The sequence below is a fragment of the Fringilla coelebs genome (assembly GCF_963513975.1).
Source record: "Fringilla coelebs genome assembly, chromosome: Z".
In the NCBI taxonomy this organism is placed as follows: domain Eukaryota; kingdom Metazoa; phylum Chordata; class Aves; order Passeriformes; family Fringillidae; genus Fringilla; species Fringilla coelebs.
In genome coordinates this window covers 31,976,666-31,992,058 of record NC_140031.1, presented here as the reverse complement: position 1 = coordinate 31,992,058, position 15,393 = coordinate 31,976,666, and the positions used below count along the sequence as shown (strand labels likewise).

At 38.5% G+C, this 15,393-nt stretch overlaps 1 protein-coding gene across 1 annotated transcript in view; it reads left to right on the top strand.

The window, feature by feature from the left end:
• Window positions 1-14,185, top strand: part of FREM1 (FRAS1 related extracellular matrix 1) — a gene marked incomplete at both ends in the record, with an annotated part of 56,097 nt that extends 41,912 nt beyond the window's left edge. The window contains 9 exons of the mRNA XM_084225107.1: window positions 480-552; window positions 1,429-1,578; window positions 2,770-3,008; window positions 3,714-3,761; window positions 4,027-4,185; window positions 4,377-4,496; window positions 5,176-5,291; window positions 12,526-12,611; window positions 13,986-14,185. Coding sequence (XP_084081233.1) covers window positions 480-552; window positions 1,429-1,578; window positions 2,770-3,008; window positions 3,714-3,761; window positions 4,027-4,185; window positions 4,377-4,496; window positions 5,176-5,291; window positions 12,526-12,611; window positions 13,986-14,185 — 1,191 coding nt within the window. The remainder of the gene's footprint in view (window positions 1-479; window positions 553-1,428; window positions 1,579-2,769; window positions 3,009-3,713; window positions 3,762-4,026; window positions 4,186-4,376; window positions 4,497-5,175; window positions 5,292-12,525; window positions 12,612-13,985) is intronic.
• Window positions 14,186-15,393: the final 1,208 nt, after the last annotated feature.

Here is a 15,393-nt window from a genome sequence, read left to right as displayed (position 1 = left end):
CATATGTAGGGTTCACATCTCTCCTAATGAGTCTTTGGGAGTGGCAGAAGGCTCTGTGCGGAAAAGCTTCTTTCAAGACATCACAAAGGGCCAAGTAGGGAAACATGGCCAAGTGGTTGCTGCTCTTCTGAGATGACAGGATGTGCTTTTCCAGGAGCCAGGTATGGCAGGGTCCCCAGGCATGGTGAACAGCGGTGTTACCTGGTGTTGTCAAATGGCAATCTCAGAGGGGAATGAGCACAGCTATAAGATAGGGATTTTTTTTTTTTATGATGCATTTTTAAAGCCATGAGCAAGAACAGACTGACAGTTGTGCATAAGAAGGTTTATTCTTCAGCACTTTATCTTTTTTCCCAGTCAATGTATGGGTTGGCCTGTCTGTTTATAGAGACATACAAAGTTCCTTCAGCATACAGCAGAATGCAGTGGTTTGGTGAAAAGGGTCATAGTGCAGTATTTACTGTTTGATTTCTTCTCAGGTCAATGAAATATCTGCTAGGCTGGGAAAGGACTTCACAGGGGCTCCCTCCAAGCTTGTTCAGTTTGATCCAGGTATGAAATAGTGCACTGAGTAACTCTAAAATTAATTCACTGATTTTAGAAGAGTAACCTCCTGCTTTGGAGAGTGCAATCAATTACATATCTGTAGCTACAGAAGCTGAATAGTATTTAAGACTTGGGCTCATTTTTTGGAAGTGCTTCTTTTGTGAATTGGTACCCTTATTATTTAGCATGAGATTGCCTACATTCTTACACTTTGGTTAAAATATCAAAAGTGCTGAAATGATGTCTCCTAATCTCCCAACAACTAGGCTGGATAGGACTCACCCTGAGCTGATCTGTGGGATGCTTTAAAAACTTCAGTCATTATAGGTAAAGCCCAGGACAGAGGTCAAATTTAGACAAAACTGAGAACAACTTAGGTTATTCAAGATGTCCAAGGCCCTTTTTCATTCACATACAATCCTGAAGTTACCCAGTAAAAACAAGGAAACAAGAAAAGACAATGGTAAAATTTGCCTAAAAGGTTGCACTTCAATCTAACATGGTTTTTGATCCATTTGCAGGTATTTTAAATGACTGTTCCATCTTTAAAGTTAAACTTTTCAGATACAAACTCTATGATACATTTTCTCTTGAAAATCGCAGTGGAAGTCCTAAATCTATGTATTACAGTGCAATTTTGCACATCTACAGCAGCATTTTGTTACAGTGTATGCACTTCAACTGAATCATCGTTGCCCAGGAACAAATTCAAACTTAACATTATTTGGAAGAACAGCAGGAGTCCAGTCAGCCAGTAGGAGCACAATAGCATACACAATCTACTCCACTTTAGCTGCAGACATGTTAATTAATCTATTTCTCTGACACCCTGATTGATTGAAATAGCACTTAAAGAGTAATTAAAATGTTTATTTCTGTTAGGAGTGTCAACCAAGACGTGGAATATAGCAATTACCTATGACGGATTAGAGGAAGATGATGAAGTCTTTGAAGTAGTTCTGAACTCCCCTGTGAATGCTGTTCTTGGCACACGGACAAAAGCTGTAGTGAAAATTTTGGACTCAAAAGGAGGTATTCACTTTTGATCTTTGTGACTAAGAAGGTGGGACAATCTTGGCTGAACAGCTACCTATTTTCAACCACGAGTTGTTCCTAACATTCACCATTAGACCAAACTGCCTAATTTATTTTTAGAGAAAACAGGCTCGACACTTGCAGGCCCTTTATTCTCTCACACAATCATATGCATCCTCTTAGGAAACACAGCATGAGGAAAGCAATGAGTACAAAATGAGAAAAGTTCCAGGAAAGAAACCACTTTTCATAACAACATGAGTTCAGTTTGCATTTATTAAAGTAGGAAAAATTGGTTTTAGATCCATTAGATTTTTTTCCCTGTTATTATTTAGTTGTTACACACCCTCTAAAAGAGATTTACTTTCCTCTCAAAAAAGAAATGTAGCAAATTAACTTATATCTTAGCAATATATTTTCCAGCGCTTAAAAAGCAAAGTCCACAACTTCACAGCAAATAGTTTAGTCTTTGAAGACTGCATTATCATTATGTTTTTCAGTGATAAATGTGGAGTGTCTGAAACCAGACCAAAAAGGAGTCAACTGTAGAAACAGGATCGCAGGAAAACAGTAGAAAAATAGAAATAACTAGAAAAGCAGTTTCAGCCTCTCATTGCTGAAAAGTGTCTCTTCTTCTGGTGCTTAGTGAAACAATATTTAAAATATCCACATTTCAGTGAATTAGGCTTCATGTTACAAAAAGCCCCTTTAAAATTTCAGATTGGTTTTCTCCTAAATATTCCTAGTGTAAATCAGGACTTAATTGACACAGTGACTTCATTGAAACAGCAGTATCCTGGATTTCCAAGAAGAGGCTTCTCTGGGGATGATGGAACTATCATCAATGGTAGTTAAAGATACCTATATATTCAGGGCCAAAAACCCCAGCACTTCAAAGCCCAGTATAAGAATGAAACCAGGTGTTTTCAGCAGATGCTTGGTTGAATTCTGACCTGTGGGAAGACAGATGCATCACATATAAAATCTTACTTATATAGATAGTAGTTGCAGTTATAGTCATAGATAACCCCAGTAAGGAGGGTGACTGAACAAACAGCAAATCAACTACTTCAAGTGAAAAAAATCATCCAACTTTTAAGGACAAGCTGTTTATGTGCCCATGTCAACATGACCAGTTATTTGCTCATGCAATTGGAGCTGACCATCTGCCATTTTTTATGCTTTCAGGTCAATGCAGCTATTCCCATTCTTCTGGCCAAAGCAAGCATGACTTCTGGGGGAGAGGCACACTGTTTCCAGTTTCCTCAGGCTCCTCATCACCTTCCAGGCCTGGCAATGTTTCCTTGGAAAGCATCCCACAGCCTCCTTCCAAAGGGATGAGAGAGCATGGAGGGGATATGTGGCAGGAGCACAGCTTGGTGAATCGGTCAAGGACCAGGCTGAGAGTAACTGGAAATGGCAGAATAGTAAGACTCTTCTGTAGTTCACTGGTGAACTGATTTGTGAATTTATTGTGATGTGATATCTTCATTTAACTGCCATTTTTGTAGCAGTTCTATCTGACCACACAATAACTGCAAACCACATGAGTTTGCTCTGAGTCAGACCTGGGGGCTATTTAAAAAAAACTGTAAGGAAAAAGCCAAAACCAAACCAAACATTTTGAGGATCCATTTGAGAGGAATAAAATCAAGGCTTGGGGTGAGGAAACAGGCATGAAGCACCTTCAGCAATTATGAAACTTCCAATTTTATAAAAATTATGGTTAAGTTAGAAGTTGGTGGAACCAGGCAAACGTATAGAAGCTGAGCATCTGGTACTGAGGTTATAAAGCTGAAAATACTGATAGCTTAAACATGGAATAGTATTTAAACCTTGTCCACTGATTCTCCCAGTTAAGCTATATTGATTTAGCAAGGTATTCAGTAACTTTCTGCTATTGTGACCTTAAGAGTTACTGGAATCTCTTTTTATGTGGAGCATTACACTTGTAATCTGTTCTATTTAATGGCTCCTTTCAGAAATGATATGTTTCTATACTAAAAGAGAAAGTACTAAACCAAGACATGCTCTGCATGATGTATAACCTAGTAGTAAATGTTGCATAAAGTCTTCTTGTTTCTATAATACATGAACATACCCATCTCATTCTGCTGTTCTATGTTTTTCAGGTTCCTCCTTCATCTGTATTTAGAAATGAAACAGATGTGATTTTCAAAGTAAGAGTATTAGGGGTATTGGTTGGACATTTCCATGATTTCTTTCTGATTCTGCTCTTTCCAGGCTTTATCACTCTTAATAATTTGTTATGTCTTATACTTTATTTTTCTATCTTTCTTTTTCTTTGGTGTAATTTCCCTTGATTTATGATAATTTTTATAATAGTTAATTTTTATTATTTGTAATTTAGTTTATTTAAGAGCTGCTTGTATGTACTAACCCTCTCTTTCCTCTCCTGTTCTTGTGTGATACTGTAAAATGAAGTATCATGGGATTGTATCACTCAAAGTAGAGGATGACACCTCCTCAGCTGAAACCAACAAGAAGGCACAACCACAGATAAATGTAATCTCCTCAAGGAAAACAGAAATCCCACTGGCTGATAAGGCAGAACTTGCAGCTGAACCAAGATCAAGACATAAGGTATGAAATCTTTTTTCCATGGGCATTTTCACCATCTGTTTTCAGTCGTGTTGTTTTCCAAAATAATTTAACACCTAGAAGACTTTTCATGGCATATAATTTTAATGTAAGACCTAATTAATCTGTTTCATTTCACTTGTTTTGTGTAATTATTTTCCTTCAAATATTCAAATGACATTTTCTCTTTCCAGGACTCTTTTCAAAAGACTTGTGCACCAGATTTAAAGGGTCTCTTGCATTATGAAGAAAGCACACAGAAGTTATTTCAGTGTGATGGGATATCATGGAAATTGTGGAATTCCCAAAGCAAGGTAAAAATGTAGCCATGTGTATGTGTCTACATCAGAGCATGAAGTCTACAACTGGTGATACTCTAAAGCAGAGGACCTTCCTGCAACTGTTATTTACTTGAACAGAGCAAAAATCTTATCCAGATTCAGGTTTGCTTTCAGCAGAAACAGAAGTTTCCCAGGAATATGATGAGGACTTGACTGCTGTGGTTGCCTTTCCTCTCTGTCATCCACAAGTGCTGCTGGACAAACCACATGAGCACTTGTGGTTTGTGGTGCTTGTCATGGTGGGGGCGTAACACAGTCAGTGAATGAAGTCTGTGGGAGAATAGGTGGAATTTAGTAAAATAAGCTAACTTAGGTATTCTGTAAACATACATTTTCCCCACCACTTAAGATGCCATGATGAATTTTGTTGCACTGCTTTCCCTGTACAGACTACAGGAGACAGAAAATTGTGTCCAAATTAATATAAAATATTTAGAGGATTTTTGGAACTCAATCCTACTGTCACCATTAAATCTACTAATTATAAACTATAGGATCCTCTGTCAGGCATTGTTTATTTAAATCTTTTAAGCAATGCTGTAGCTTTATTTATAGACAACAAAGTTCATGCCTGGTTTAATTCTGGACACTAGTGCACAGACTATCTGTGCATAGACAGAAGTCTGTTTTACCTCTTTTTCTTTTGTTTTAGGAGGTAACTATGAAGAAATGTCCCTCTGGATGGACTTATCATGAGGGCAGCTGCTACTTCCTGGTAGTGAATCACAAGGTCACCTGGAACACTGCTGCTCAGGCTTGCAGAGAACAGTAAGAGACCATCATGCATTTGCTGTGCACTGCTGTTGCCCAGAGATAAATGCTGCTCTTGAGAACAAATTTATTTGGATAAGCCCAGCTTCGGCTGCTTTGCACAGGTCCCCCCCAAAATTGCACAAATCCTGGGATTCAAACACAGTGGAAGATGGGAATATTAGTCTTATAATGCTTCAGGTGGTGATGCTATCTTAATCACAACATGAATTCCCAAAGCTGTCCATCTGCAGTGAGAATACTTTCCTAATGGGAGAGTTAGTTTGGGAGGTGATAAACTCAGAATCAGCAGACACTCAGGATTTAATCCTCTCTTACCCACCACTTCCTTGGCACTACCTCTCTTGATATAGCAATGGTAAAATATCGCCAGCTTCTGTGTGCCTCACTGTATTTTTCTGAAGATGCAGCTTTGAAGATTCTGTAACTATTTGAAAACTTTTGCATTCAATTTAACAGTGCATTTCTGACTTTTTAAGGATATAACAACAACAACAACCATGACAACAGCAGTAATAATAATAATAGTTGTCTCAAAGTAGGAGACAAAAAACCTGCCAGTCTTGTTTTCTGGATACGTGCTTTGAGATTTTGGCTTTAGGTGTATTAGGTTATCACTAAAAAAAATGTTAGCCATGGTATCATGAAGCTTGTCCAAGGATAGGCATGCTCTGTACCTTGTCCTAAATTGTGAGCACCAGATTGAAAACTAACCTGAAAAATAGGAGAGGCTTAAACAGACCTCCTCATTACTTCAGACCTCTCCATTACTCCAAAGGAAAATTGAAACAGGGAAGAGTGGGAAATGATAGAAACAGCATATGTTCCGTAAGTAATGGAAGGACATGCTGAACAGTGAATCATGGCCAAGCATGCATAACAAGCATTGATTCATTCCACTTAGTTATGCCAGATCATGTTGTCTTGGTAACATGCAAAAGAAAAGTCTTTATACTGCTACCTCCCAGCTAATGGAAGATATTCTTTACTAAAATGTAAATGTTATGTCCTTTTGTGAGCTGACCCCAAATATTGTGTTAATGCTTGTTTACTTACAATTTCAGCTCCTGAATTTTTTTGTTATTATCTGCTTTTATTAGGCTACTTGTTAACAAACAACAGTATAAAATGAAAATATTTTTATAATTTTTTTTCTGAAGGCTTCAACAGTGAATTGATCTCTTGGAACCATATGTCACTCTTCTGGGAGGTGTTTCCTATCTTCTAAAAGAGTGTGATCTTTGTGACCTATATTTTTTGTAGGTGGTAGCTTCTTGATAATGTGAAATGTAGATAATAAACTGAATAAAAGTAAATAAATGTAAACAACAGTAACTAAAGGACAGTGTTAAAAAAAATACACAGAAAATCAAGGCATATCACTGAATCCACAAGGAAATGAATCCTAGGGTGGTGCTAATTCAATTAATGTCATACTAGCATAGACTAAGGAAGATTTATCCCAGTAAATTGAGTAGTCCTTGCCTCCATCTGGAACTAATTTACAAAAGTACAGCTCCAGGAACATGCTAAAATGTAGTAAAAGAACATAACTTATTAAATTTTATTTTGTGCTTTTCCCCAGCTCCTCCGGCAATCATCACCACTGCTAATTGTGGTGTTTCTGTTATTAATACTGATTCTATTGACATTTAAATGTTTCCAACAGGGAAATAAAACTACCATGGAGGTCACTACTCAATTTTCAATAAATCAAACAAACTAGATATTAAATGAAAATATTAGAATTGACTCTCAGTAAATCATCCAACTTTCATGAAAAAAAGAATAATTTTTTTACTACTACAAAAAATGGCATAATTTTAAACTCTTATTCATTTTTCTTGCTAGAATTTTTTCTATTATGCAGAACAGGGAAAAGAGCCCAAGCATTGTTGAAGTTGATTCACTAACAGTCTCCTGCCCTACCCTACCCTACCCTACCCTTTTTGAGACAATCTTGCAATCTTGAGACCATGGACTTGGGAACAGGCTATACAAAAAGTATACAGAAGTAGGCAGGCTGAAAAGTGTCTGGACAAGGGCCACAAAGTTGATCAAAGGACGGTAAAGCCTGCCATATGAAGGAAGAAGGCATAGGCGAGCCCTTATCACCGTATTTTGATACTTAGAGGGTGACTAAGAAGAGGATGGGGACTCCCTTTTTACAAGGAATCACATAGAAATGATGAACAGCTACGGGAACAAGTTTTTCCTGGGAAGATTTCAAGTACACACAAGGGAATTTTTTTTTTACTGTCAGATCAGCCGTTAGAAGGCTCTCATCAGGGAGACAGTAGATTCCCCAACATCAGACACTTTCAAGGTTTAGCTAGACAGAGTGCTAGCCCATCTTGTCAGGACTGTCCTTTTGCCAGATCATCCTTGAAGTTCCTTCCAGCATGATAGTTTATTATTCTATTCCACCACAGTAATGCTATCAAGTTATTGTGGAAGCAGTTGTGGTTGGACATAACTACATATGCGTGGGATAATGCAGGCCTATTTGAGTTTATATTGACATACACTGTATCCATCTGTTACAGGGGGTATACAACCCTTTTCTTCAGTTTCCATGTACAGGGGTAGAAGCAGACAAAAATATGTGCTTGTCTTGATGCAAGTTTCTATATATCAGTGTTAAACTGGGGACGGGGGGACAGGGAAATCTCAGTTAATTGCTGTGAAAATCTTGCACTATTTCTAACCCTTCTTCAATTCATTGGAGAGAAAGGTGTTTTAAGAACTCATTTCTCTAGCTTTGTTTGTATGCATGAAGAGACTCTTGGCAACGTGAAGAGAAGCATCTGGGGGATATTATGGCTGAGTGATCCCACAGCAGTCTGATTTAGAAGCAATTTTGATGATTTATGCCACAGCTCTTGTTTCTCCAATAGGAACATGTCCTCCCCAAGGGTCAGTGCAGCAGGGCTCACTTGTGTGTGAGATAGTTTCACTGCTGCCACTGAAGGGACGGAAAAACTGCATAGATAGAACCCACAGTTGTGTCTTTTGCCTTGTTAGCCATATTATACCTTTATCTTTTTTGAAGTTGAACATTTATTCAATGTTCAACTTCAAATATTATTAGATTTCAGGTCCTTTACTGCTAGCTATGTAAGGCAGGACATGTTATTTTGTTTGATCAGCTACATTTGGCCCCGGTCCTTGGGAATTATAGGCTGAAGCACACCTAAAGTAATAGATTAGGTACTTCATGATGGCTCAGTGTTCCCTGGGAACATCAGCCCTCTTCTAGTACAGATTCTCTAAGGGACTGGTTTATCCCATCTTATTATATGTGACTGCAGCAGAGGAATCCAGGTACCTAGAGTAATTTTAAAGGCCTTGTGTATGCTGTCTGGCTTTGAACTGCCAGTCTGGAAGTGCAGGGCTCCTGCAAGCTCTGCATCATGTCTGCCACTCTCATCTGAATGTTCTGAATGATAGGAGGTGTTGTAAGCAACACTAGACACGTATTTCAAGGCATCAGGATAACTCCCTAGGTGACCAAACAAACAACTGAGATAAGCACAGACTTTCAGTCACCCCCACACCCTTCAACATCAGTATAGGACACGGATTTACTACAGCAGTTTAAACAAAATGCTGTGTCCCATGGAGACCTTCATACTTAGTCAAGTGTGCTTTTGCTGATGTTAAATTTACCAGAAGGGTACAAGACCCCTAAATGTATCAGACTATTTAATGGAAAATTAGTAAAGTCTTTGTGCTAAGTATTTTCCATATAATATTTCAAGGTCAATGGCTACCCAAAATGTTTCCCTAAGTTGTGCAACTGCTCTAAGATAAAGGAAGTTCTTGACTCAATGACTCAATAACAAAAATTCTAAAGCATGCAGGAACAATTTTAAATGGATGGTTCAGCACAGAAAAAAGTGATGTGTGTGGGTTTGCTGTGGCTTCTTTTGGTTGGTGTTAATTTATTTGTTTGTTTTTGGTTTTGTTTGGGTTCTTTTCCTAAAAAGGCATTATAACCCCTTATCTCTACTGATTTACATTAGGAAGTGTTAGATGCACACTCCATAAATAACATTATCTTGTAATTTCCGGTGTCTGATCCTATGCCTCGAGGTTCAGCAAGTAACATTATGCAAGTGCTATGTTCTTTCAGGATAGTTTGCATTTCCCTAAAATACATAACCCCCCTAAACAGGTATAACAATTAGAACAGTTGTTCTCTCTTCAGTAATGTGTTTCTCAAGCTGTACTTAGAAAGCGCTCCTATAGAGAAAAGATTAGGTTGCATTATAATTACTGTAGTGCTTTCCTTTCACAGTGATGAAGTCTCTCCCCGGTACATGGATTGAAGTCTGAAACTGTTTTTGCTCAGACTATGTCTGTATGTCATAAATGATAGCATGGTTACTGACACATATTGATGCTTTTTAGTGCATGATGTTTTATGCTTGCCTAAAGTAAATTAGTTCCTGGGTTTTGAGTGTCCTTAAGCAGAAGCCAGATAAAATGTTCTGGTTTTGTTCTTGTTCACCTAGTAGTGATACCACTGAAACTGCTGTGCAAACCTCTTCTCAGGTCCATTTGGACAGTGCAACCACAGTCCCTGGGAGGCAGAATGGAATCCTGCTGCTGAAGCAGTTAGCCTGGGAGGACACCCTGAATTAACTATGCCTGCTTTCCTGTACTCTGTCTGTAGAAAAAGATGGAGTATGAAAATTCCCAACAGTGTTTGTCAGTGTAACAGCTTTGTTCCCAGCTCACCAGAGATTCTGTGCCTGACAGATTGGCCCAGAAGGGTGGAAGCCTGTCACCCTTGGGACATACAGGCACGCCTCACCCTGATGAGAGGCACAGCTGAAGTACAGCTGACACCTTCACCGGGTGCGGTTTTGGGGTCTCTACCGCAGTGGGTGCGCACTCCTGACCTTTACTGGACAGTTCTGAGGCTGTTCTCCTCACCTCTAGGTGAGGAGAGTGTACACCAGTGTCAGTGTGAAACTTTACATGCTGTTCTCTGGTGGCCTGGGAACTCAGAGTGTCCCTGATGGCCCTGCTGTTACTGCACAGTGCCTGCCTCAGGGCAGCTGTGATTGCACGGGCAAGGGCTAACACCCAGCTGACCTGCTGGCCTTGGCAGATCCATCGTGCAGCATGGAGCAGAGGGCAGTTCCATCCCCTGCTGCCTTGGTTGGCCTGCAGGGATAATGGAGGAGGACTTTGCAGCAGGAGCATCCCCCTTCAGAAACACAGTGAATTTATTTCATATCCTAGCCCTGTGGGCCCAGATTAAGGAATGGTCCAGATTTTGTGCAGTAGGGACTGTGCAGAACATTGTGGACTACTACTTTGAATACTTCTTATGTAAATTTTTCCCACTTCCCTAATTTGTGTGGCATCATATGGAATCCATGGGATCAGTACTCTTAGAAGACATACAGGGCAATAATGGGAATGGAGTTCCGTGCATGGATCTCTAACTAGGCAGCATGCTTACTGATGGGCTTTCACTCTAACATCTGCTTATGGTCTCCATAGTGAGCTCAAGTCTGCCATGCCATTCTTCAGGCCTGGTTGCTGCCCCAGCTCTTAAAGAAGACAGACATCACTTCATCTGGAGCAATAGTGATTTTCTATCTCTGTTATCTGGCAAAAGTAATGAAATTGATAAAATCCTTACAATACCATTTACTTATTCTGATGTTAGAAAAGGTTTTTTGTTCTCTAAAATGTTTTTATGAACAGTGTTGTTTGCTCTGGCCCTATCACCGAGGATATTCTAGGAGGCTGAAGGGGTTGGTATCGCTTTTAGAATGAGCGGCAGCCAGAAATATGGGACAAAAGAAATGTCAGCACCAGAGGTTCAGCATCAGAGGGATGGCAACACCAGGTGTGACATGTAAAAAGGTGATACATCAGCGCAGATAAATAAGAAAGGGGAGCCACTGATGGCTGATGGTTCCCAGCAAATGTGAAGAATGACATTTGTCTCTTAATGCCTAAAGATTTAGCCTGATCTCTAAATGGCTTAAGAGTAGCCTGCTGGTGCTTATATGTTTGGTACTGGTTGGAAGACTTCTCAGTGGCAAGGCCACTCAGTGGCTAGGGTTTGCAAATCCTCCTTTGGAGCTGGCATACTGTAAGTACAAATGCAGAGCAGAACTTATACATTAACGTAATTCAGAAATAGTCTGTTTAATACAAACTTCTCTCCAGTTTGAACTGAATGTGTATTCACTGCAGATAATCCTCTGAAGAATGAGTTTTCAGATACCCAATTTCAGATACCAAATTTCTTGTGATGAACAACTGGGGGAAGCCATGGGATGCTTGCATTTACTGAGTGCAGGTTCATAGGAGGATGGAGAAACAGAGCATCTCAGCTGAAATCCAAAATTGAAAAGGATGAAAATGCAAAAAATAAAGGATTGGGATAGAGGGAGAGGGAGGAAATGAAGGGCGGGAATGGTGTAACAGCCTGAACGTTGATTTTAGAGGATGTGTGTGTAACTGTGAAGGAGAAATTTAGATTAGATATTGTGAGAAGGTTCTTCACACAGAGGAACTGGAGGGCACTGGAACAGCCTCCCCGGGGAAGTGATCACAGCACCAACCTGACAGAGTTCAAGAAGTGTTGGGACAATGCTCTCAGGCTCACTTTGTTCGTTCTTTGTTCGTTCATGTGCAGGCTAGATTTTGTGGTCTTTGTCAGTCTCTTCCTACTCAACACATTCTATGATTTTTTGATTCTATGATTACTTCTCAGAACCCCATTGCCACTTAAATGTATTATTCAAAGTTTTAATATTGTCAAAACATGATTTTAAATCTCCTGCTCTACCACCAAATAGATGAAGTTGTATCTTTCTGTAGCTCTGATTTCAGTGTAGTAAGTTTATTATTTTGTGGAAAATAAGGTATCAATAATTGTGCCAATAGTTTAAAACGCAGTTTGTGAGTATGAGGCACATATTTCCTGTATACATTTCCCTCAGTTGCGAAACTGATTTAATTTTTCTGTTAGAGAAAACAGAAATCCTAGGCTAGGATTTTGGTTCCTCCCCACGTAATCCACAGTTTTAAGACTTCATCTTCATGTAATTATTCCTTCATGCCAGTAAGTTGTGGTTTTCCTGTGACTCACTATTTATATGCTTTATAGTAGAATCAACACCCGTTGTTGATAAGTTGATGGGAGCTGTCTGTCACTCTGTGGAATGCTAATTACTCTGCCCTCTCTCGTTGAGCTTAGGTACCTGGGGAGTCTAACAAGTGTAGCTAATGAGCAACACATGCAGTGGCTGTGGGACTTCAGTGGGAAGATGCCCTTTTGGATAGGCAAGTATATTGGATGCAAGTTCCCTCTGCAGATTGCAGTTCCTGTACACGTTGAAAAGCAGAAACTGCTGTAGCACTTCAAGCACAGTTTTCAAACACTGTATTGTTCTCAAATTTCTGCTGCTTTATTATTTCAGTGCAAGGCATAAACCAAACGCCATAATTTACCTGGCTACTTTTATAAGTCCTTATCAAAAAGATGTGTTTATCATGATGTCTGTTGCTGGACTGTTTTTGCCTTGAAACCTTTCCTATTTTGACACAAGCTGATGAAAATAGTTCTAGCTTTTACAATTTTCTTTATCTTATCTTTCTTTCAACTGTTTCCTTATTTATCCCTAATTTAGCTTTTTATTTTATTTTGTTTTAACTTAGTTAAGTCATTTGTGTTACTCTTAATTTAATGGTGTTGTCTTTTGTTAGAAATCTTATGAATTAATTAGATGATAAGCTAATGAAAATTTCATCACATACTTTCAGATTTAGCTACTTCTTATTAGGCACTTGATATTTAATGAGAAATGGAATATGGATGGGTCTTCTTAATACCTCTTTTCTGTGAATGACTGCCTTAGCTCATATATTAGTGCCACTGCTTTTTTCTAATCCTTCTTGTTTCTGCTATACTGTCCTCCATGTTGTTTCTCTCTGATTCTGAACTGCAATTATCAGCTCTTAGTAATTTTCTGAGATGAACCTACTAGGTATACTAAACTAACTTAGAAAAATACAGTTAGTTTTGGATCATGTTTAATGATACCATAATTCTGCTAATTTGAAAGAAATAAACTTATTTGACTAAGATAATGACTGCAAGATTGTTATGCCAATTTTCTTATTTTGGTCTGTCATAAGAAGACAAGTTATGTCTGAAATTATGCCACACCTATTGGTCTTAGTAACTCAGAGGCTAGGGGAAAAGATATGTCTTATATTGTACTAATTAATACAAATTTTACAACTGTTAATTTAAACAGTGTAAATCATGTCCATAAAGATCTGCAGAATTTTATATTCAGAAGAAATCTGAAAGCATCTGATGCTGCCCAGACTCCTTGCTATTTCAAGTACCAAAAGAGAAACTTATGAGGTCATAGACATGTAATAGATGAAAGGAGAAAAAACATTTTAGATACCACTCTTGCTGAGAAGTGTACTTTCCTTTATTCATATGGCACTAACTTTGATTCAAGTGGAATAATTAAATCCTAAACTGTGTTTTGCTTGTGTTCTACCAGAGGTTTTCTTTTTCTCTCAGCATGCAACTGTATGCATTTTTTACTGAAGAACAACTTTTAGAACAGCATGACTGTCTTGGTATCTGGCTCCAGTGACAATAAACATCACTGATTTGGTCTTACTGATTTCACACAGGTTTGAATGACCAAGTCAATCCTGGACACTGGGAGTGGAATGGAGGAGAGCCTGTAACCTACATAAACTGGAGAAGAGGCTCCTACCACTTTCCAGTGAAAGGAAGAAATTGTGTATTTGTGCAGAAGCGAGGAAAATGGCAAGCAACGGACTGCAAGAAGGTCAAACCAAACAGCTATATATGTTCAAGAAAGTTGTAATGGATGGAGGATGCCTCTGAAAGAATATGGGCATCCATGCTATATCAGTATGTTAACTGTGTTAGAAAACCATTCTAATTATCAGCAGGCTTATTTTATATGCGGCCAGAAGTGCAGATGCACTGGCCTCTAACAAAGGTATAAAGATCAGCTGCAAAAACTAAGCCCATGTTAAGGTTTTGAAATCTCCCTAAAGACTTTGATGTGTCACTTACTCACATGTATTTTTATACCAAAGAGCTGGGTCTCAAGGCTTTCACCACACTTCTGTGTAAAAGAACATTTTCTTTAAAGAAAGTACCATGTCAGTTGATTTGCTTGGCTCTTAAAGGAAGGGTTGTGAACTGCAGTTTTACTCTGCAGTCACAAAAAGAGGAATGCTGCTGGGGCTGGAAATGAGGGTAAACAGTTGTCTAAAACCATATCTTTTGGGTGATAATGTGAGTGATGTCATGTAAGTACTGGAGTTTGTTTGGTGGATACCCTAGTACATCTTACAGAAGTACCAATGGCTGGACATTGCCTAGAGTACCAACAGGAGCAAAGCCTTGTAGTTCTTCTACCTCCCAAGGCCAGCTTCAGAACCTAATGGATATGTCCACACAGAGTTGCATCTGTTTCACATTCCTAAGCAAAAATTTTCTTTTTTATTTCCAGAAACTGCAGGATGGTACTGTAATTTTTAGTGTAATTAAATAATGGGACATCTCTAAATCAAATCTTAAAGCAAATGATGATTTATTTAAAAAAAACCCAACAACTTAATCCTAGGATATTATCTGGGGATATTCACTGATACATGAACATCAATAGGATTTATATGTGTGTATAAACCAATGTAATCGTGAGATATCTTTTGTAGTAAAGCAGCTATGGCTTTTGAAAAGTATTAATCTAAGTCCTTATTAGGGATTTGAGGCTTTTAAAAATAATTTTTAAAAATCCAGATTTATTTCTAAGAATGGCTTAAAATGCAGCAATTAATAGGAAAAAACCAGCTGGCCAGAACTTATTATTTTAGAAAAATACAGTTGCACCATAACCATTTTGTAACGTTATAGTAGATTTATATTTGACCTATCAAAAGCTTGCTTTTGGAAATTTTTACTGCCAGTCTTAAAATTACAAAAAACCCCCCCCAACCAACCAACCAAAAAAAACTCAACAAACAAACAAATATAAAAAACCAAACCAAAAAAACCCAAACA